The sequence below is a fragment of the Eriocheir sinensis genome, chromosome 2 (genome assembly GCF_024679095.1).
Source record: "Eriocheir sinensis breed Jianghai 21 chromosome 2, ASM2467909v1, whole genome shotgun sequence".
In the NCBI taxonomy this organism is placed as follows: Eukaryota; Metazoa; Arthropoda; class Malacostraca; order Decapoda; family Varunidae; genus Eriocheir; species Eriocheir sinensis.
Genome location: NC_066510.1, coordinates 17,642,753 through 17,664,286, shown reverse-complemented (window position 1 = coordinate 17,664,286; position 21,534 = coordinate 17,642,753). Strand labels below are relative to the sequence as shown.

The following is a 21,534-nucleotide window of genomic DNA, read 5'->3' as shown; positions in this document are numbered from 1 at the left end:
CGGGGAGAAAAGGAGTACTCTATTTCTGCCCTTTGGTCACCTTAATCATTTTAATAGGCGAGGGGATAAAACACAATGTAGTTGTGATGTTTTACTGCTGTTTTGAAGATGAAATGAATCAATTACTGTAAAAATGATGCCGTGCTGTGGACACGAGTGACTTAAGCTACCCTACCGTGCTCTCCTCTCCATCCCCTGCCTTAGTCACCCTCACTTTTTCATGCATTTCGTTTTAAACGCATGGCTGCTAGTGCAGAGTGCGTGGCGGGGCCAGTGTAGCGACAGTGACTGGTGGAGTATCTGGAGTGATGGATGAGCCCTGGGCTCCCTCTCTGTCGTCGATTTGAAAACGTATGCAAGTTGTAACTCGAGAGCCCCAAAGTGGTATAACCGTACCTACTCCCCAAGCTGGCCCGCTGTCTCGTGTAACTTATCCCCAGTGATAATGCCCATGGCCGAAACCTCCATATCCGCCATATCCGCCAAAGCCACCAAAACCACCATAGTGTCCGAAGCCATGTCGGCGACCATAGCCACCGTATTCAAACCGACGTCCGCCGTAACCGAAGCGTCTCCAATGTGGATCGGGATCGGCGACGGCCTCGACGTCCGCGTCTGGGAATGGTTCGGGCATGGCCTTTACCACCACCAGCACTGCCAGGGCCACAGCCACTTCAAGCAGGAGGGTCAACTGAGGCAAGAGACGAACTGGGTGTTTAGACAGTCATGACCTGTACCACCACCAGCACCGCCAGGGCCACAGCCACTACAAGCAGGACGGTCAACTGAGGGAAGACACGAAATGGGTGTTTAGACAGTCATGTCCTTTACCACCACCAGCACCGCCAGGGCCACAGCCACTACAAGCAGGAAGGTCAACTGAGGAGAAAGGAGTCATGAATGCGAGGATAAGAACTTTTTAGTGGGAGAGTGTAGGAAAATCAGTGTGAGGCGGCGTGAACACGTGAGAGCAAGAGAGAGGTACTCACTGTTCTCATGGTGCTGAGTGAGAGAAGCTTCAGATGTCCCGAGTCGAGGAGCAGCGTCTGGTGGGCTTGCAAGCTTCCTAATTCTACATACACCAAGTCAAGTCATACGCAGGTTTGTGGGAGGAGACACGACAGAGGCGTGGTTTATGCGTGACACTGCTTGGAGCCAAACTAGAGAACGTAGAAACAGGGATTTAGAGAAAACGAAGAAAGGCGGACTAATTTAAATCAATCACTTCATGATGCCCTCCCTCACCCCACACCGCTGTTTGTAGGCAATGGAATTACAGGCACGCAATAGCACAATAAAAAGACATATTTTTTCGTCAGTGGCTTGCCTGAACGTGCTGTGAAAGGAGGCGAGAATGCACATCCAGAGTGCAGACACGGCCCCAAATTTAGTCACCCCTGAACTGGCGGGTATTTTTTTTTTAGCTTCAAGTGACGTTATCCCGCTGCTCTGCCCCAAAACTGCCTCCTGCGCGTACCGGTCGCAGTTTTGAAGCAGAGTGACTTGACTTGGCATATATAGACTTAGGCAAGCTTCCTCCACCTTTTATAGCCGAGCCCTGGAGTGGAAAGCCTAGCAAAGGACATCCCCAAAGCTCGACGACCGTACAGCAATTTTCAAGCAAGTTTTTGTGGGGGTTTCCTTCACGCGTTGAAGCCAGGCCAACCTGTTGTAAGACAGCGAATGATGGATACAAATTTGACACGTCTTACCAAATGTTCACTGTAGTATCATCCCTACACAGAAACATGCCCGTGAAAGGTTACCACCATCTGGGAGGAAAAGATGGTGGAGACGATAAAAAATGCCTATGCTAGAGAATATATATATATATATATATATATATATATATATATATATATATATATATATATATATATATATATATATATATATATATATATATATATATATATATATACGTATTTATATGTTAGAGGGAAAATGGGGAGCGTGCGTTAGCCTGGGCGTTGCGTTGGCGCTCATCTCTGTCTCTTTGTCCCTAGAGCCTGAGCGGCAATAACCAACTATTTGTAAGTCGTTTTAAGATGCGTTTCCTGAATTCTTGAAGTCAAATCTACCTGCTGAGCTTGCTGGGGCCTCATTTTACATTGTCCTTGATGTGGTCGTCTGATTTCATGTTTGTTGCCATTTCTTTATACCAATTATTTTGGAGGTTATGTTACAAAAAACAAGCATAATCTAGTGAGTGCATTTTATTTTGAGCCAGTTAAGATAAAATGAAATTTAGTGTATCTGTACGTATATTAGTCATTGAAGAGGACAAGTTTTCTTCTAATATTGGGAAGATGTCAAAGATCGGCGAAGTCAGAGGTGGCGAGGATGTTAGCAGCGTACCAGGGGCAGTGATCGTAGTCTGCCTCTCGCTGCACTTGACTGGCACGAGGGGAAAATAGCCGAGTTGTGGCGTGAGTGGCACCGCGGTCTTCTTAGCTCACATGCTTCCCTCGCCAGTATATTCTGCGTTAATCAACGCCAGTAGCCTCCAAATCCATAGCCTCGTCCAAAGCCTCGTCCAAAGCCATGGCCAAAGCCACCAAAGCGTCTGTATCCACCCCAAGGGCCAGGGTCGGCGAGGGCCTCGGGGTCAGCGTCGGGGAAGGGGCCGGGCATGGCCTCCACCACCACCAGCGCAGTCAGGGCCAAGGCCACCAGCAGCAGGAGGTTCAGCTGAGGGGAGAATTATCATGAGATCATTGTACAGAACTTGTCTGCAAATATGTGAGCATACCTAGGTAAGACACTGGTAGACTCCACAAAGGCAACAAAGGAAACCACCACCGCCAGGGCCACAGCCACTACAAGCTGGACGGTCAACTGAGGAGAGAGGTGTCATGAATGCGAGGGTAAGAACTTTTTAGTGGGAGAGTGTAGGAAAATCAGTGTGAGGCGGCGTGGACACGTGAGAGCAAGAGAGAGGTACTCACTGTTCTCATGGTGCTGAGTGAGAGAAACTTCAGATGTCGTGAGTCGAGGAGCAGCGTCTGGTGTGCTTGCAAGCTTCCTCCACCTTTTATAGGCGAGCCCGGGACTGGAAGGCCTAGCAACGGACTTCCCCAAAGCTCAACGACCGTACAGCAATTTTCAAGCAAGTTTTTGTGGGGGTTTCCTTCACGCATTGAAGCCAGACCAACCGGTTGTAATGCTGCCCACACACGCAGAGGACTGGCGTCACGATTCTGTGAGGATTGGAGTCAAGAGGCCAGTCCCCACAAAATCCTCACCGTGTGTGGGCTTTTGATTCCGATCGCCAGAAGGAATCATTCGGCCTCATGGAATTACGTCTGGTTATAAATCCAAGTGAGGCCTGGAAAGGATTGGCGTCATTGAAGCCAATCGTCTGTGTGTAGGGGACGGCTCGCGCCAGTCGCTTGAGGCCACGACATAGGCAAAAGGAGTGATATCACAGACATGCTTCTCTATTATTTGTCGTAACTCAACTCATACACTAGAGAGGACATCTCGGTTTACACCGTTAAACGCAGCAGTAATTGCAGAACTCGAATATGTTTGTGAAAACTCAATAAAACATATACTAAATAAATAGTGACGAGTTTAAATTAAAGAATCATTCTGTAATGTTTATAATACATTTTACATATAGCTACTATTTTCAGCGGCTATGAAATGAGTACTAAAATAAACAATTCCATCTTATAGAGAAAAGCATCGTGAACACGATGGTGTATACATATTTTTCATTAAACTCCAAATAAGTGAAGCACGGAACTGTTTATAAAAACTTTTTACCTCATCCCTCGTCTGTGCCCACGGGGATGGGTGGGAGGGGTGTGTTTAGACTGCTCTGCAGTGGACCGCCAGCACTCGTCGAGCGAGCAACTCTCCCGGCCTCTGGGCCACCTATAGACTGCTGAGTTGCTCGCTCGGCTCAGCTACGGGCTGCTCCTGAGCGCCTGCTCGGAGGGCCCGTGCCTCCGTCGCTGCTCGCCGGCTTCTACCCGTGGCTGTGGCGGCGGCAGAGGCTTCCCCACACCCGCCGCACGCCAGCGGCGGGTTCCCCCCTGCGACGGGCCGTCAATCGACAAAGGCCCGTTCCCCCTTTTTAGGGGGTAAATCCCACACAACAACAACTGCTCTGCGAGTCGCGTTGCCATGACAACCCTCGCTTCGCCTCGCTTTTCGTGTGGCTACAGAAACTCGTCTTCAGGACTAGACTATAAATAGTTTCTTATGTAGCTACATAACCCATCGTTATATTCCTTTATTGTTGTTTATATATTGTACAGCACTGGTCATTTTAACACTGGATGTTGGACAATGTAAAACACAACAATAAATATAACAATAGGTTATCTGGTTAAATAAACTAAATGTTGATCGCCTACTCCTGAATAAAATAGTTAAGGCGTATTTGTGAAGTAGAGAACAACGTACATTTACCTCTCATACACCACACAGTCGTGGGCAGGAGGTGATGTTATCATAAACTAAGCAGGATAGAAAACCCCTACCTTGGTTATGCTCTCAGGAGAGGCACCTACCGCCACGAGAGAAAGAGAGAGAGAGAGAGATTTACATAGATTTATATAGAAAATCAGACCACACAGAACCCATGGTCCAGACTAGGTGGTCTGTCCTTAAACCTAAGTGATTCTACATTAATCAAATGGCTCCAAAACGCTGCATTTCAACTCCAGTTAATATTAAGTTGAAGGAAGTGACGGTCGGGGTTGTTTTTAAAGGAGTCAATCGTGTTACACTGGACCACTGAAGGTGGGAGCTTATTCCATTCTCGCACTACAACGTTGGTGAAGAAAAATTTGGTGCAGTCTGAATTTACTTGTCTACATTTGAGTTTTACGCCATTGTTCCTCGTACGCAAAGTGTCATCGATCATAAACAATGTTGATCTGTCTACATTCGTGAAACCATTAAGTATTTTAAAACATTCGATCAGTTTTCCTCGGAGGCGACGTTTCTCAAGAGAGAACATGTTAAGGGTGGAAAGCCTTTCTTCGTCAGATTTGTTGCGCAAGGAAGGGATCATTTTTGTTGTCCGACGCTGAACACCTTCTAATATAGCAATGTCCTTTGCATGGTGGGGAGACCAAAACTGTACCACATATTCCAAGTGGGGTCTGACTAAACAATTGTAGAGTGGAAGTATTACATCTTTATTCTTGAATAAAACGTTTCTTTTAATGAAGCCCAACATTCTGTTCGCTTTATTTGCTGCATCGATGCATTGCTGTGAGAATTTGAGGTTTGACGCGATTTTGACCCCCAGGTCCTCAACGCATTGAACGCTTTTGAGTTTAACGTCGCGCATTTCGTAATCGAACTTCTTATTCCTTGTTCCAACTTGAAGGACCTAGCACTTGTCTACGTTAAAGGCCATCTCCCATCTATCCGACCAAGCTGAAATTTTGTGCAAATCCTCTTGAAGGCTTTGCCTGTCTTCGTCAGTGTGAACCGAGATACCAATCTTTGTGTCGTCTTCATATTTACTAATGCGATTATTGAGTCCAACATCCACATCGTTGATGTAAATCATGAAGAGCACTGGGCCAAGAACCGAGCCCTGAGGGACGCCACTAGTGACCGGTGCCCACTCTGAGTTAAATCCGTCAATCACCACTCTTTGTTGTCTGTTGCTCAACCATTTCGCGATCCTTTGGTGTACTTGACCGTCAATGCCTATTTGCTTTAATTTGTAAAGTAATTTATGATGTGGGACTTTATGAAACGCTTTCTGGAAATCAAGATAGACTACGTCCAGTGATTTGGTTACGTCATAAACTGAGAAGAGGTCGTTATAAAAGGTCAATAGGTTTGAAAGGCAGGATCTTTTGTTACGGAAGCCATGTTGTGAATCCCCAATTAATGAGTGGCTTACAAAGTAACTCACAATTTTGTCTCTAATTATGCTTTCAAGTAGCTTACCTACAACTGAAGTTAGACTAATGGGCCTGTAATTACCTGTTACTTTTTTGTCTCCTTTCTAAAAAATCTGTGTCACGTGAGAGAGAGAGAAATTTCTGTCTTCATGCCAATCCTCAACGCCAATCGTCAGCGTGTGTGGGGTATCGTGTATGATGTCAAGCCTTAATGCGAGTCCACAAATGATTGTCCTCACAGAATCGTGACGCCAGTCCTCTGCGTGTGTGGGCAGCTTAAGACAGTGAATCCTGGATAAAAATTTGGCACGTCTTAGCAAATGTTCGCTCTACCCTCATCCCTACACAGAAACATGCGTGTGAAAGGTTACCACCATTTAGGTGATGTTGGCTTCCTTTTGCATTAGGAAAGAATGGCAACTCTATGCGGACCCTCGCATGTAGGGCGTCACTGTTCTCCGGCGCGGCAGGAAGGGAAGGGAGACGCAGGTATTACACTTATAAACTTGTTGACAGGGTACAGACAGTGTAGAGTGCCGAAGCAGCCGAACAGTTCGTAATTTGTTGAACAAAAGTTCTGCTGGACAGACACTAAAACAAATTTTGTTTGTAAGGTACACATTATATTTATTAGTATTATTATTAATTAGTATGAAATAAAAGGTAAAAGATAGAGAGGAAAGCAGCATTGTGACGGAGTTTAAAAGGTAGATGACAGTCATTAAGACTAGAGGATCTGAAAAGGCGAAAAGCTTCTGATTCTACTTAGTCCAAAAGAACTATGTAGGTTGAGCCTCCTCCCCCCTCCTCACATATACGACGCAGAATCCTTTCCGGGGCTGACAAGGACATTGTATATATCTAGCATCTGGGAGGTAAAAATGCATGGTGGAGACGATAAAAAATGCCTATGCTTGAGAAAGTATATATATATATATATATATATATATATATATATATATATATATATATATATATATATATATATATATATATATATATATATATATATATATATATATATATATATATATATATATATATATATATATATATATATATATATATATATATATATATATATATATATATATATATATATATATATATAGGGGGGGACCACAAATTCCCCAGGAGGACTCCCCTTCTGGCTGCCGACCCGAGAGGTGTCTTGATAACTCCTCGAACCTCTTTCTTCTCAATTTCTGCAATATTCGCGGTCTTCGCTCTAATTTTCATTCTGTGGAACATCATCTCTCCTCCTCTAAACCTCACCTTCTCTTCCTTACCGAAACACAGGTTTCTGAGGCTACTGACAGCAATCTCTACTCTGTTCCCTCCTACTATCTCTATCCTAAATTTCAATTCAAAGCTGGTTGTTGCGCCTACGTGCGCAACGACATCACTTGCTTTCGTGCCCACGACCTTGACTCTTCTGAATTTTCCACCATCTGGCTAAGACTTCATTGTCATTCTATTACTAAATACATCTGTGCTGTTTATCTCTCACCTAACTCTACCAACTATGTAAAATTCTTTGACTATTTGAATTCTAAAGTGGAGCACATCTTGACCCACTCTCCTTTCGCTGAAATCTCCATCCTAGGAGATTTCAATGTTCACCACCAGCTTTGGCTTTCATCTTCTCTCACTGACCATCCTGGTGAACAAGCCTACAACTTTGCTATCCTCAACGACCTAGAGCAGTTGGTCCAGCACCCTACACGTATTCCCGACCGTCTTGGAGATCGGCCCAACATTCTAGACCTCTTCCTTACCTCAAACCCTTCTGCTTATTTTGTCAAACTGTTCTCTCCGTTGGGCTCCTCCGATCACAATCTTATTTCTGCATCCTGTCCTATCGCTCCTGTACACCCTCTGGACCCACCGAAGAGGCGATGCTTCTGGCATTTTGCTTCAGCTCGGTGGGACGACCTGAGGATGTACTTTTCCGATTTCCCGTTATAAAGATTCTTCAAAATGATGTTTTCTATGCCCTCTCTGGCCTCAATCCTCAGAAGGCTTAAGGACCTGATGGAGTGCCTCCTATTGTCCTTAAAAACTGTGCCTCCGTGCTGTCACCCTGCCTGGTCAAACTCTTTCACCTCTGCCTGTCAACATCTACCTTTCCTTCTTGCTGGAAGTATGCCTTCATACAGCCTGTACCTAAGAAGGGTGACCGCTCCAATCCCTCAAACTACCGTCCTATAGCTTTACTTTCTTGTCTATCTAAAGCTTTTGAATCAATCCTTAACCGGAAGATTCAAAAGCACCTTTCCACTTCTGACCTTCTATCTGATCGCCAGTATGGGTTCCGCAAGGGGCGTTCTACTGGTGATCTCCTAGCCTTCTTAACTGACTCTTGGTCATCCTCTCTTAGCCGTTTCGGTGAAACTTTTGCTATTGCGCTGGACATATCAAAAGCTTTTGATAGGGTCTGGCACAAATCTTTGCTTTCTAAACTACCCTCCTACGGTTTCTATCCTTCTCTCTGTACCTTTATCTCCAGTTTCCTTTCTGACCGTTCTATTTCTGCCGTGGTAGACGGTCACTTGTTCTTCCCCTAAATCTATTAACAGTGGTGTCCCACAGGGTTCTGTCCTATCTCCCACTCTTTTTCTGTTGTTCATTGATGATCTTCTTTCCAAAACGAATTGTCCTATCCATTCCTACGCCGATGACTCCACTCTGCATTACTCAACTTCTTTTAATAGAAGACCCACCCTTCAGGAACTTAACGATTCAAGGCTGGAGGCTGCAGAACGCTTAGCCTCAGCCCTTACTATTATTTCCGATTGGGGCAAGAAGAACCTGGTGTCCTTCAACGCCTCAAAAACACAGTTTCTCCACCTATCCACTCGACACAATCTTCCAAACAACTATCCCCTATTCTTTGACAACACCCAGCTATCACCTTCCTCAACACTAAACATCCTCGGTCTATCCTTAACTCAAAATCTCAACTGGAAACTTCATATCTCATCTCTTACTAAATCAGCTTCCTCGAGGCTGGGCGTTCTGTACCGTCTCCGCCAGTTCTTCTCCCCTGCACAGTTGCTGTCCATATACAGGGGCCTTGTTCGCCCTCGTATGGAGTATGCATCTCATGTGTGGGGGGGCTCCACTCACACAGCTCTTCTGGACAGAGTGGAGGCTAAGGCTCTTCGTCTCATCAGCTCTCCTCCTCATAGTGATAGTCTTCTACCTCTTAAATTCCGATGCAATGTTGCCTCTCTTTCTATCTTCTATCGATATTTCCACGCTGACTGCTCTTCTGAACTTGCTAACTGCATGCCTCCCCCCCTCCCGCGGCCCCGCTGCACTCGACTTTCTACTCATGCTCATCCCTATACTGTCCAAACCCCTTATGCAAGAGTTAACCAGCATCCTCACTCTTTCATCCCTCACGCTGGTAAACTCTGGAACAATCTTCCTTCATCTGTATTTCCTCCTGCCTACGACTTGAACTCTTTCAAGAGGAGGGTATCAGGACACCTCTCCTCCCGTATTTGATCTTCCTTTCGGCCACCTCTTTTGTTTCTTTTTTAGGAGCAGCGAGTAGCGGGCTTTTTTTTTATTATTGTTTTCTTTTTTTGTGTGCCCTTGAGCTGCCTCCTTTGTTGTAAAAAAAAAAAAGGCACTAAAACAAATTTTATTTGTAAGGTACATATTATATTTATTAGTATTAGTATTTATTAGTATGAAAATAAAAGGTAAAAGATAGAAAGGGAAGTAATATTGTGACGGAATTTAAAAGATAGATAACAGTCATTAAGACTAGAGGATCTGAAAAGGCGAAAAGCTTTTGATTCTACTTAGTCCAAAAGAACTATGTGGGTTGAGCCTCCTCCCCCCTCCTTATATATAGGAAGCAGAATCCTTTTTGGGGCTGACAAAGACATTGTATATATCTAGCATCTGGGAGGGGAAAATGGCGGAGACGATAAAAAATGCCTATGCTCGAGAAAGTATATATATATATATATATATATATATATATATATATATATATATATATATATATATATATATATATATATATATATATATATATATATATATATATATATATGACAGGGAAAATGGTAAGCATGCGTTAGGCTGCGCGTTGATTTGGCGCTTATCTCCGTCTCTTTGTCCCTGGAGCCTGAGCGACAATGATTTCAAATATTTGTAAGTCGTTTTAAGATGTATATCCTGTATTCTTGAAGTCAAATCTACCTGTGTTATTTGCCGAGCTTGGTGGGGCCTCAATTTGTCCTTGATGTGGTCGTCTGATTTCTTGTTTGTTGCCATTTCTTTATACCAATAATTTGGAGGTTAAGTTACAAGAAACAAGCATAATCTAGTGAGTGCATTTTATTTTGAACCAGTTAACATAAAATGAAATTTAGAGTATATGTATGTTAGTCATTGAAAAGGGCAAGTTTTCTTCTAATATTGGGAAGATGTCAAAGGTCGGCGAAGTCAGAGGTGGCGAGGATGTTAGCAGCAGCTTCCCGACCCGCCAAATCTTGTTGGATGTTGTTCATTATGCCCAACAGCCAAAAAAAAAACGAACAACATTTTGGGCGAAATTTGCCCTGTGTGACGCAGCCTTGAGACGGAAACGGGAGCTGGTGTGTGTGTGTGTGTGTGTGTGTGTGTGTGTGTGTGTGTGTGTGTGTGTGTTTTGTTGTAATTCACCACGGCCTGATCTTAATCGCCAGCTGGTACCCTCCCGACATGAGCAAGTGCTCTTTATCGTCGACCTATGGGTACTGCCAGGACCTCACCCCCCCCCCCCCCACCCCCTTGCTCATGGGGGGACAGTAACCACTCCTAGTCAACGGAAAGAATCCGGCCTGGCCTGGCCTGGCCTGGCCTGGCAGCGCTCTACCAGTTGCGCCACGGTGTGTGTGTGTGTGTGTGTGAGAGAGAGAGAGAGAGAGAGAGAGAGAGAGAGAGAATAATAATAATAATAATAATAATAATAATAATAATAATAATAATAATAATAATAATAATAATAAACTTTATTTTCCACTAAAAAGTGGTTATTCTAAACATCTAAATATACATGGTAGGTTATACATATAAATATACATGGTGTATTATACATCTAAATATACATGATAGAATATACAGAAGGCAGTAAAGTAGATAATACATTCATGCAGAGGTCAACAGCTTCTTTTTAAGAATTGATTTTAATGTGGTCAGATTATGAGAGTCTTTTATTTCATTCGGTAGTTGTTTCCATAATTTAGGAGCTAATACATGAAAGGCTCTTGCACCTGTGTCGGTGCTGGTTCTCGGGACGTAGAGATTGTTTTGTTGTCTTGTTGTTGAGTCAGTCATATAGTTAACAGTTGGGAGAGAGAGGATGTGGTCTGGGTAATCCTTTATTTTCTGCTTAAACACTTTTGTGATGAGGTTAAAGGTGATTAGGTCTTTGATTTTAAGCCATTGTAAATCTTTAAATAATGGAGTGACATGCTCGTATTTCCTGGCTTTCCCATCTGCCACTTTTATCGCGAAGTTTTGTAGTTTTTGCACTTTGTTTATTAAAGTTGAGTTTGTTGTCCCCCATATTGTGATGCCGTATTTTATGATGCTTAATACCAAAGTCTGGATAACCATTAAGCGTGTTTCTTTGTTGAAGAGATCTTTGTGTCTGTTAATGAAATTTAAGGTTCCCATTGTTTTCCTAGTCATTTCATTTATGTGTCTGTCGAAGGTCATGTGTGAATCCAGATGAAAGCCAAGGTTCTTAACATGGAGGAGGGGCTGTATAACGCCATCAGCACATCTGATGGTGGTGTTGTTAGGTATGTGTGCCAGGAGTTGGCGTGTGCCTAGGAAGATACATTGTGTCTTACTGATGTTTAGCTGAAGGCCGTTCTGTAGAAAATAGGTTCTTATTTGTTTCAAAGTGATCTCAGTTTTATTAATTAAAGTATTTATTTCGTTGATATTACCGCTGTGGAGGAACTGTGTGTCGTCAGCGTATTGTACTAGAAGGCAGTTATTGATGTAGGTAGATATGTCATTTACATGGATATTGAATAATGTTGGGCTTAGTATTGAGCCTTGGGGGACTCCAAAGGCTACTGATTTCTTGGATGAGACGATGTCTTTGATGCGGACTGACTGTGACCTGTCATCGAGGTAATTGTCAAACCAGTAGGTGTCAACATTAATCTGTTGAAGTTTTCGGAGTAAGATGGTGTGGCTGACACTGTCGAAGGCTTTAGAAAGGTCGCAGAGTGTTAAAAGTGATATTTGTTTGTTATCTATATTATCATAAATTTTATTGGTAATGACTTGCAGCGCTGTCTCTGTAGAGAGTTTTGGTCTAAAGCCGTGTTGGGTTGGAGAGAAGTTTGTTACGTTCCAGGAATGACATTAATTGATTGGCAACTACCTTTTCTAATATTTTTGAAAAAATTGGAAGTAGAGAGATGGGACGATAATTTCCTATTTCGTCTGGGTTACCGTTTTTATATAGTGGGGTGACAACAGCATTTTTCCAGGAGGCAGGAAAAATGTCTGTGACGATTGAGGTATTTATGATGGTTGTGAGGTAGAAGATGATAACTATAAGTGAGTCTTTGATAAACCTTAGGGAAATGTTATCACAACCAAACGATTTAGTATTTTGAAGCTGTTTTACAGTTAAGATGATTGTGTTCTGGTCTACTGGCTGAGAGAGAGAGAGAGAGAGAGAGAGAGAGAGAGAGAGAGAGAGAGAGAGAGAGAGAGAGAGAGAGAGAGAGAGAGAGAGAGAGAGAGAGAGAGAGAGTGGGGGGGAAGGGGGGGGGGGGCAGACTTACAGACAAAAAGAAGCAAAGTCAAAACATACATTTGAACGGGTTATATATTCTTACAGTGTGTTTATTGTAGATACTTGGTTAATGTCCTTTGGCTAATTGAACAACAGACATTAATAATTATCACCCGAACATTCACTTTACGTAAGGTTTTAAGGTTTCCTGGAATGAGGATGCATACGTAAATATCTTCTGGTTTAACATACAAGAAGGACATCAACAATTAGTGATATAACGATAACTACTTCCTAGTTTATTGTTGTGGAGACAAGGAAATGCCTGTAAAGGACAAAATGACAATTATCAAATATTTCGAGACTTCACCACATACGAATACACGTACATATTGTCTTGTTCTTAGACCTTTTAACATATAAGAGACTGCATAAAGAGATACCGACAGCACCAGCGAGAGAAACGGTGATGATGATGGTGACTGAAATCGAAGGTGATGGATCATCCCGCGGCCACTGTGCTACAATGTGTGAACCCCTTCGGAAAGTTATGGGCTCACCGCTTTCCTCTGCTTGTTTGTCACTGCACTTCAGCCCCAGTAGTACCCATAACCATAGTAGGGGTAGGGGGGGTAGAAATAAGGGCGGTGGTACCATCCTCCCCAACCGAAGGACGGCTCCGGATTGGCTTCTGCCTCCGGTGCTGCTTTGGGGAAGGGACCGGGCATGGCCTGTACCACCACTATCACCGTCAGAGCCACGGCCACCACAAGCAGGAAGGTCAGCTGAGGGGAGAGGCGTCTTCATTACCAAGATCAGTACTTGCTTGTATGTATAGAAGCAAACAAAAGAAGTCGCGATGCGACTGTTGTACCGAGCACAATTAGAGGATACTCACTGCTCTCATGACACCGAGGGAGAGAAGGCTTGACTATCCTGAGTCGAGGAGAAGGCTCACTTATCCTGTGTCGAAGATCTGCGTCTTCTGAGCCTGAAGGCTTCCTCCACCTTTTATAGGCGGGCACAGCCTACTGTGTAGTCCTAGCATAATAATAGCATTCAGAAGTCACAAGGAGTCGTTCAGTTTCGAGTCTGCGGTCGCTGTCTCCTCTTAATGATTTCACAGTTCTGAAACGTTCCTTAATGAGTAATGATAAATCCCGGTGGACTACGCTAAACAGTTTGCATAGATATAGCAAAATTTCGCTATTGTCTTAGGTTTTTTATTCATGTCCTTATCAGTCTGTAGGAGGAGGAAAGCCAAACAAATATGACAAAATCGTTTGCGGTAACCAGTTGTTGAAGTAAACTTTTTTTTTTAATTTATATTTTATGCTATTGTGTGTAAACACTTATACACATCACAATGATGAATATACATTTCTTGCTTATGTTCCAGCAATAAGGTGCGCGTGTGTGCATGTGTTCGTTAATGTGGATGATATTATGTTCCCTGATGTTGAAACCAATGGTCACCCCCGCCAGGAGAGTTTTCCCACGCACAATGCCATGGTCGGGGACGGTGGGGTAAGGAACATGGGTCTGGCATAGCAAGCAGGGGAAGGGAGACGTGTGTCGTGGCTTGTAAAGAGTCGGTGCATCAGGTGGGGACAAGGTCACACGCTGGTTGGAGCTGAGGTTTAGAAATCTACAGGAGCTTAAGAATATATTTGAACAGCAACACGTTCCTTGGTGCAGAAACCTAATTATCCAAAGTATTGCTTATCGGAAGATGTCTTTTTGCGTCTTATAAAGCCCAGGCGCCCTTAGAGAAAATGGTGTCTGGGGCCGTCACTAGTCACGGTTGTCTGATAACGGTTATGGGGAAGAGGAGAAGGAGGGGAGAATGGTACAATATTAATCATCTTAAATGTCCATTTCAAATATTTATTAATATTTTATATAGAATTAATAATTTCATGTAATTATTAATCGCGTGAATTTCAGTTTCGACAAGGTCTTGTTTCTTTTCATGGCGGAGGATATATGTTTGTATATGCAGTTAGTATGTTAGTATGTCCCTATTTCTGTTACCGGGCCGATAGTGGTCAATCCCTTCATGGTGTCTGCCTAGGACCGGAGCGTAGGAGGAGAAACGAACGTGTGTTGACGTTTGTGCTTGCATCATAAAGCAACGTGGACTGTTGTTGTTGTTATTGTTGTTGTTGTGATCGTTCTTGTTGATGTTGTTATTGTTTTTCTTCTTCTTCTTCTCCTTCTTATGATAATGATGATGATTTATTTTAACATCACCATCATCATTATTATTATTATTATTTTTATTATTATTATTATTATTATTATTATTATTATTATTATTATTATTATTATTATTATTATTATTATTATTATTATTATTTTTATTATTATCATTATTTTTGTTGCTGTTATTATTAATACTATTGTTATTATTATTATTAATATAATTAATTCCGACTTCCGAGTTTTTTTCGAAATGGCCAACTGTTTTTTCTTGTTTCCTGTTTTTCGCATCTTTACTACCCGGCTCAATGTGGAAAAGACAGGAAATAATGATTTGAACAGTTTTGTAAAATATTTACTTCTATATGGGATGTAGGAATAAAAATTAAATTAAGAACGTATATTTATTGACAACTGTGATATAACATACCTGTGTGTGTGTGTGTGTGTGTGTGTGTGTGTGTGTGTGTGTGTGTGTGTGTAATTCACCTCTTGGTCTGCTGCGGGTCTCTCTCGAAACAGCCAGCCGTGTGTGTGTGTGTGTGTGTGTGTGTGTGTGTGTGTGTGTGTAAATGTGTGTGTGTGTGTGTGTGTGTGTGTGGGTGGGTGCGTTGTGAAGGCCGTAGAAAAGATCGAGGGGATTCGGCCACTGCCGTGGAGGTGGTGGCGGGAAACATCACTGAAGTAGCTAGAGTGGTGGCGGCAGTTGAGGGAAGAAGTGTTGGAGTCGTGGAGCTTAGAGTCTCGTGTTGTGTGAATGGCTCTCACTACGTCTTGGTTTTACTTGAATCCACCACGAGACGGGTGCCTCTTCTTACTCAACCGTAATAGCCGTGTCCATGGCCAAAATGATGTCCATGTCCAAATCCACCATGGCCGAATCCACCATGGCCGAATCCACCATGTCCAAAGCCGCCGCCGCCGAAGCCACCGAATCCGCCGCCGAAGCCACCAAACCCACCAAATCCACCAAATCTGCGGCGGTGTGGATCTGGATCGGGGAGGGCCTCGGGGTCTGGGTCTGGGAAGGGGCTGGGCATGGCCTGCACCACCACCAGCGCCGCTAGGGCCACTGCCACCACCAGCAGAAGGGTCAGCTGAGGGTAGATGTGTTACTCGTGAATACGGGGACCAGCACATATATGGGAAAATGGGGGAGGGTAAATGGTCCGGAGATAATGCGGACGTTGGGATGTATCAGTGTCATTAAAGGGGTGGTGAGCCAGCACAGGCAGGAATACTCACAGATCGCATGTTGCCGAGGATTGGATATATCCGCTGCCGTGAGTGGAGGAGGTGCGTCTGGTGCCTGGAGAAGTTCCGCTCAGCTTTTATAGTCAGGGCCATCATAGGAAAGCCCACTTAAGACCATTCCAGGGCCACTGCCACATCGTGTTTTTTTGTGGGGGATCCCCTTGCTTAGCGGAGGCCGAGAGTGGCAAGCGGATGTACCCACACAGCGAAATATGATTCATCAAAGTAATGGTATATGTTTTAGATAGTTGGTTAGTTAGTTAGTTAGTTTGTTTGTTTCTGTGCTTTGTGTATATGTTTGTTTGTTTGCTTTGTGTGTGTGTGTGTGTGTGTGTGTGTGTGTGTGTGTGTGTGTGTGTTCATTCATAAATATAGAATCAAGTGGTATCCCTCAGCAAGGGAGTGTGGTAACTACGCACAGAGGTTCACTATACTGGGGTTCCTTTCCAGCACAGCACGCTTGGGAAGGGATCCGCGGGCCATGGAGGAAAGCTCCTCGTCTACAAGTTTTACAGCTGAAGCCTTCTCCTTGTTTTGAATCGTGGGGTTTGATTTAGTTATATTGAATTGTGTGTGTGTGTGTGTGTGTGTGTGTGTGTGTGTGTGTGTGTGTGTGTGTGTGTACAAATGGAGTTATACAATACAAATAGCATCTCGTCTTAGTGCGAAATGTTTAGGATCCTGTTGAGGATAACTAAAAACAAACAAACAAAAAGAAAAACGACAGCATGTCTGGTCCTTCGACGCTCGCCTCGCACGCTTCCGATCGGCAGCTGATATTTGCCACATCTTTGCCACATCTTTGCCACATCTTTGTCTCACATTAACTCACATTAACTCTCACAGCATCTCTGATTGTATAAAAAACATCTCCGAAAGTTTAATTGTTATAGAAGATTTGTTCAGGTTATTTATAAATGTAGGGTAAGGATAATTCATCTTAGACGCCACACACAATAGTCATCAAACAACTTGCGGTGACTCGAAATGACCGAGTGTGGTGACTGACTCTTGATCAATCTGCGAGTCTTGAGTAGAATACAAGAGCGAATAGGAGTGAGTTTACTTGTAAGAAGACTCACTTCTTACTAGTAAGAAGTGCTTGTTTACAGAGAGGACAAGGAAATAAATGAAACAGTATATGTAAAACAAACAAACAAGCTTTGTGTATTATGCACAAGACTGGGAGACTGAATTAAATGAAGACAAGTAAGCAAGCAGTGCACGATAAACTACATTATGTACATACAGTCCCCTCCTCACTGGACGCATCGTTTGAGGCTTTGCAATTATGGCTCCCTATGGCTCTCTAAGAATAGCAGAACACTTCATGCGTTTGATACCTACCGCTGACGTAGACCCTCTTACTCTCGTGCCCGCTGCTGCCTTCATCCCACTGCAGGCAATCCCTCTTGGTCCCTATTATTAGGGTGTTCAAAGTAGAGTTTAAGAGGCGAGATGTCATACAAACAATCAGTATAATGTTTATAATTTATTTTGAAAATACAGACAATATTGGAATAAGATAAGAGATACATTGCCTATTTAAAAACACCTGACGTTACCGCTTAAAAATACCCTGAGAACATTATTTTGGTAAATCATTGGCGGCTGGGATGCAGTAGACGGCAGCGGGTGTCGGATGGCATGTCTGCTGCATCGTTCACATCGTATAGCGCTTGGATGTGAGTGCCCCGCAAAATGTTGACTCCTCCAGCTGGCTCGCTAATTTCTTTCATTCAGCCGTGATGATGTACGTAGCCCTGACCACGGCCGTGGCCACTGTATCTGCCATATCGTCGGAATTCCCTGTGTGGATCAGGGTCGGCGATGGCCTCGGGGTCTGCGTCTGGGAAGGGGTAGGCAATGGCCTGGACCACCATCAGGGCCACGGCCACCACAAATAGGAATGCCAGCTGAGAGGAGATAGTGTTATGACTGGTGTGGTCCTTATTTGAAGAAAAAAACAAAACATGGCGAAAACTTGAAGAGCGGCCAGTCGGCTATTGTTGGTGAGTAATTCTCATCCATGAGGCTATCCATGCAACCCCACAGAGCTCTGCCATGTTTGCACACAACATGTAACTGCTAACTTTGCTCAAGTTAGTATTTCTCTGATTTGTTAACTATTTGCAAGTTGACAAATTTGTAATCCTCTTAAAATGTCCTTAGGTGTTTATTTGTACTCACAAACGAAATTATCTGTATTGATAATTCTTTTCCAAATCGACCCATTATCACTTCACATCCACTGCTTTGCTCAAGAATGCTTTAGGTGATTTTTTAGGGCTATCCTCTTAGTCTATGGACAAAAGATTGGAGCTGTGAAACATAGTGACTCATAATTAAGACCCGACAAGCACCTTATGACCTTAAATTTTGTTATCCCTGGTAATAATACACACACTGAATCAGTCAATTCTTAATCTACTGACTCGTATATAGGTTATATATTAAAATTTTTGTACTAATGTATCCAAATCTTTTCATTATATTTATTTTCAGGTCGATCAGAGGTTTCCGTCTCTCAAATAAACTATTTCCAAGGGCCGAAAAGGAGATAAGTCTGGTTCAAATGAGCATTTTTGTAGGTTCGTGGTACATAGGAAGGGTCAAACTACCACCACGTTATAAAACTATGCGTGGAAATGCCCAAAACTCCATCGAAAGGCTTGTCAAATATGTGTGCTTGGGCGCCGAAATGTTTAGTAATATGGAACGTAGTACTTACGGCTCTCATGATGCAGGAAGTAGGAAGAGTCTGCCGCCTAGAGATGACGGATGGTGTCTAATCTGTCGGGGAACTCCTCGCGTCTTTTGTAGTCAGGCGTGTGTCGCAACGCCCTGCAGCGGAAGTTTCCCGACCATAGGTACCATTTTTTTTCTTTGTGTCTGTTTTTATTGCTATTTCTTTATATGTGAAGTTCAAAGTGAGACAAGCGTGAAGTGATCGGGGTATTGAAAAAAATATCCATCTCTTACTATGTTTACTAATGTTCATTTTGTACAGAATCTCTAATAATTCACTTCACTGATTGGTCCAAGTCGACACACATAAGTAACCCTCGTTGCGATGCTAACCAGTGGAGCCCTGATTGCCTTGCCTAATTAAGAAAATTGAACGGCGCGCCCAAGAATCAAACTTATCAAGTGGAGGCAATGTGTGGCCGTGTTGGGATTATTTTCAAACACTTGGTAAACGTAAGGGATCCAGTAAAGAAGCTATGGATGAGAGAACGAAGAGGAACTTCATAACCCTCTGTGCTACAAAACTGTTATGATTACGTTAAGTAAAAGTCTAGAACTCAGCCTTTCGTTCAGCAATATTCAAATGCCAAACAGGGAAACAGTATATTTCAAACCCAAAGGTACAACTCTGCCGTTTCATGGACCCATTTTTTTCCAGTGAACAGTGCCCTTGCAACAAGAATATTACCTTACGTTTATTCAAGATATTGTGTATAGCGGTCGTTATTAGAAAAATGGCAATAATACTGATAAAAATAAGTAAATGCATACATATATACATGTACTAAATCAATCAATCAATCAAAAGAGTATATAAGATGAAGATGCAAAATATATGGGAGAATATGTATTTGGTAATTATAGGTGCGCGTAGAACACCGTTTTCTATTATTTTATTACTATTGATTTTATTGGTAATATTGATAATACGTAGTATTTCCATCAGTCATTATCAATAATAAATGGACATTTTGACAAGTGTAGGTAGGTGGTGAGGGAAACACGGGGAGAAAAGGAGTACTCTATTTCTGCCCTTTGGTCACCTTAATCATTTTAATTGGCGAGGGATAAAACACAATGTAGTTGTGATGTTTTAATGCTGTTTTGAAGATGAAATGAATTAAGTACTGTAAAAATGATGCCGTGCTGTGGACACGAGTGACTTAAACGCATGGCTGCTAGTGGAGAGTGCGTGGCGGGGCCAGTGTAGCGACAGTGACTGGTGGAGTATCTGGAGTGATGGATGAGCCCTGGGCTCCCTCTCTGTTGTTGATTTGAAAACGTGTGCAGGTTGTAACTCGAGATCCCCAAGGTGGTATAACTTTACCCACACCCCAAGCTGGCCCGCCGTCTCGTGTAACTTATCCCCAGTGATAATGCCCGTGGCCAAAACCTCCATATCCGCCATATCCGCCAAAGCCACCATAGTGTCCGAAGCCATGTCGGCGACCATAGCCACCGTATCCAAACCGACGGCCGCCGTAACCGAAGCGTCTCCAATGTGGATCAGGATCGGCGACGGCCTCGGCGTCCGCGTCCGGGAATGGTTCGGGCATGGCCTTTACCACCACCAGCACTGCCAGGGCCACAGCCACTACAAGCAGGAGGGTCAACTGAGGGAAGAGACGAAATGGGTGTTTAGACAGTCATGACCTGTACCACCACCAGCACCGCCAGGGCCACAGCCACTACAAGCAGGACGGTCAACTGAGGGAAGACACGAAATGGGTGTTTAGACAGTCATGACCTGTACCACCACCAGCACCGCCAGGGCCACAGCCACTACAAGCAGGAAGGTCAACTAAGGAGCGAGGAGTCATGAATGCGAGGATAAGAACTTTTTAGTGGGAGAGTGTAGGAAAATCAGTGTGAGGCGGCGTGAACACGTGAGAGCAAGAGAGAGGTACTCACTGTTCTCATGGTGCTGAGTGAGAGAAGCTTCAGATGTCCCGAGTCGAGGAGCAGCGTCTGGTGTGCTTGCAAGCTTTCTCCACCTTTTATAGCCGAGCCCGGGACTGAAAAGCCTAGCAACGGACATCCCCAAAGCTCAACGACCGTACAGCAATTTTCAAGCAAGTTTTTGTGGGGGTTTCCTTCACGCGTTGAAGCCAGGCCAACCTGTTGTAAGACAGTGAATCCTGGATAGAAATTTGGCACGTCTTAGCAAATGTTCGCTCTACCCTCATCCCTACACAGAAACATGCGTGTGAAAGGTTACCACCATTTAGGTGATATTGGCTTCCTCTTGCATTAAGAGAGAATGGCAACTCTATGCGGACACTCGCATGTAAGGGGTCACTGTTCTCCGGCGCGGAAGGAAGGGAAGGGAGACGCAGGTATTACACTTATAAACGTGTTGACAGGCTAGAGGCAGTATAGGGTGCGGGACAGTTCGTAATGTGTAGAACAAAAGTTCTGCTGGACAGGAACTTAAACAAATTTTATTTGTAAGGTACATATTATATTTATTAGTATTAGTATTTATTAGTATGAAAATAAAAGGTAAAAGATAGAAAGGAAGTAATATTGTGACGGAATTTAAAGGTAGATAACAGTCATTAAGACTAGAGGATCTGAAAAGGCGAAAAGCTTTTGATTCTACTTAGTCCAAAAGAACTATGTGGGTTGAGCCTCCTCCCCCCTCCTTATATATAGGAAGCAGAATCCTTTTTGGGGCTGACAAAG

At 43.5% G+C, this 21,534-nt stretch overlaps 1 protein-coding gene and 3 long non-coding RNA genes across 4 annotated transcripts; all 4 read right to left on the bottom strand.

Moving 5' to 3' along the window:
* Positions 1-2,201: 2,201 nt before the first annotated feature.
* Positions 2,202-3,281, bottom strand: LOC127000411 (uncharacterized). Its single transcript, XR_007754024.1, has 2 exons — positions 2,949-3,281; positions 2,202-2,691 (listed from the first exon to the last, which is right to left on the bottom strand). It is a non-coding gene; the product is annotated as an uncharacterized LOC127000411 (long non-coding RNA).
* A 9,650-nt stretch (positions 3,282-12,931) lies between these two features.
* Positions 12,932-13,646, bottom strand: LOC127000435 (uncharacterized). The gene is made up of 2 exons (XR_007754037.1): positions 13,544-13,646; positions 12,932-13,430 (listed from the first exon to the last, which is right to left on the bottom strand). It is a non-coding gene; the product is annotated as an uncharacterized LOC127000435 (long non-coding RNA).
* Positions 13,647-15,237: 1,591 nt separating this feature from the next.
* Positions 15,238-16,243, bottom strand: LOC127000398 (neuropeptide-like protein 32). Its single transcript, XM_050864090.1, has 2 exons — positions 16,093-16,243; positions 15,238-15,944 (listed from the first exon to the last, which is right to left on the bottom strand). Exons 1-2 carry the CDS (start codon positions 16,195-16,197, stop codon positions 15,666-15,668), a joined length of 384 nt encoding a protein of 127 aa, XP_050720047.1. The 5' UTR covers positions 16,198-16,243; the 3' UTR covers positions 15,238-15,665.
* A 1,337-nt stretch (positions 16,244-17,580) lies between these two features.
* Positions 17,581-20,848, bottom strand: LOC127000430 (uncharacterized). The gene is made up of 3 exons (XR_007754035.1): positions 20,761-20,848; positions 18,833-20,462; positions 17,581-18,017 (listed from the first exon to the last, which is right to left on the bottom strand). It is a non-coding gene; the product is annotated as an uncharacterized LOC127000430 (long non-coding RNA).
* Positions 20,849-21,534: the final 686 nt, after the last annotated feature.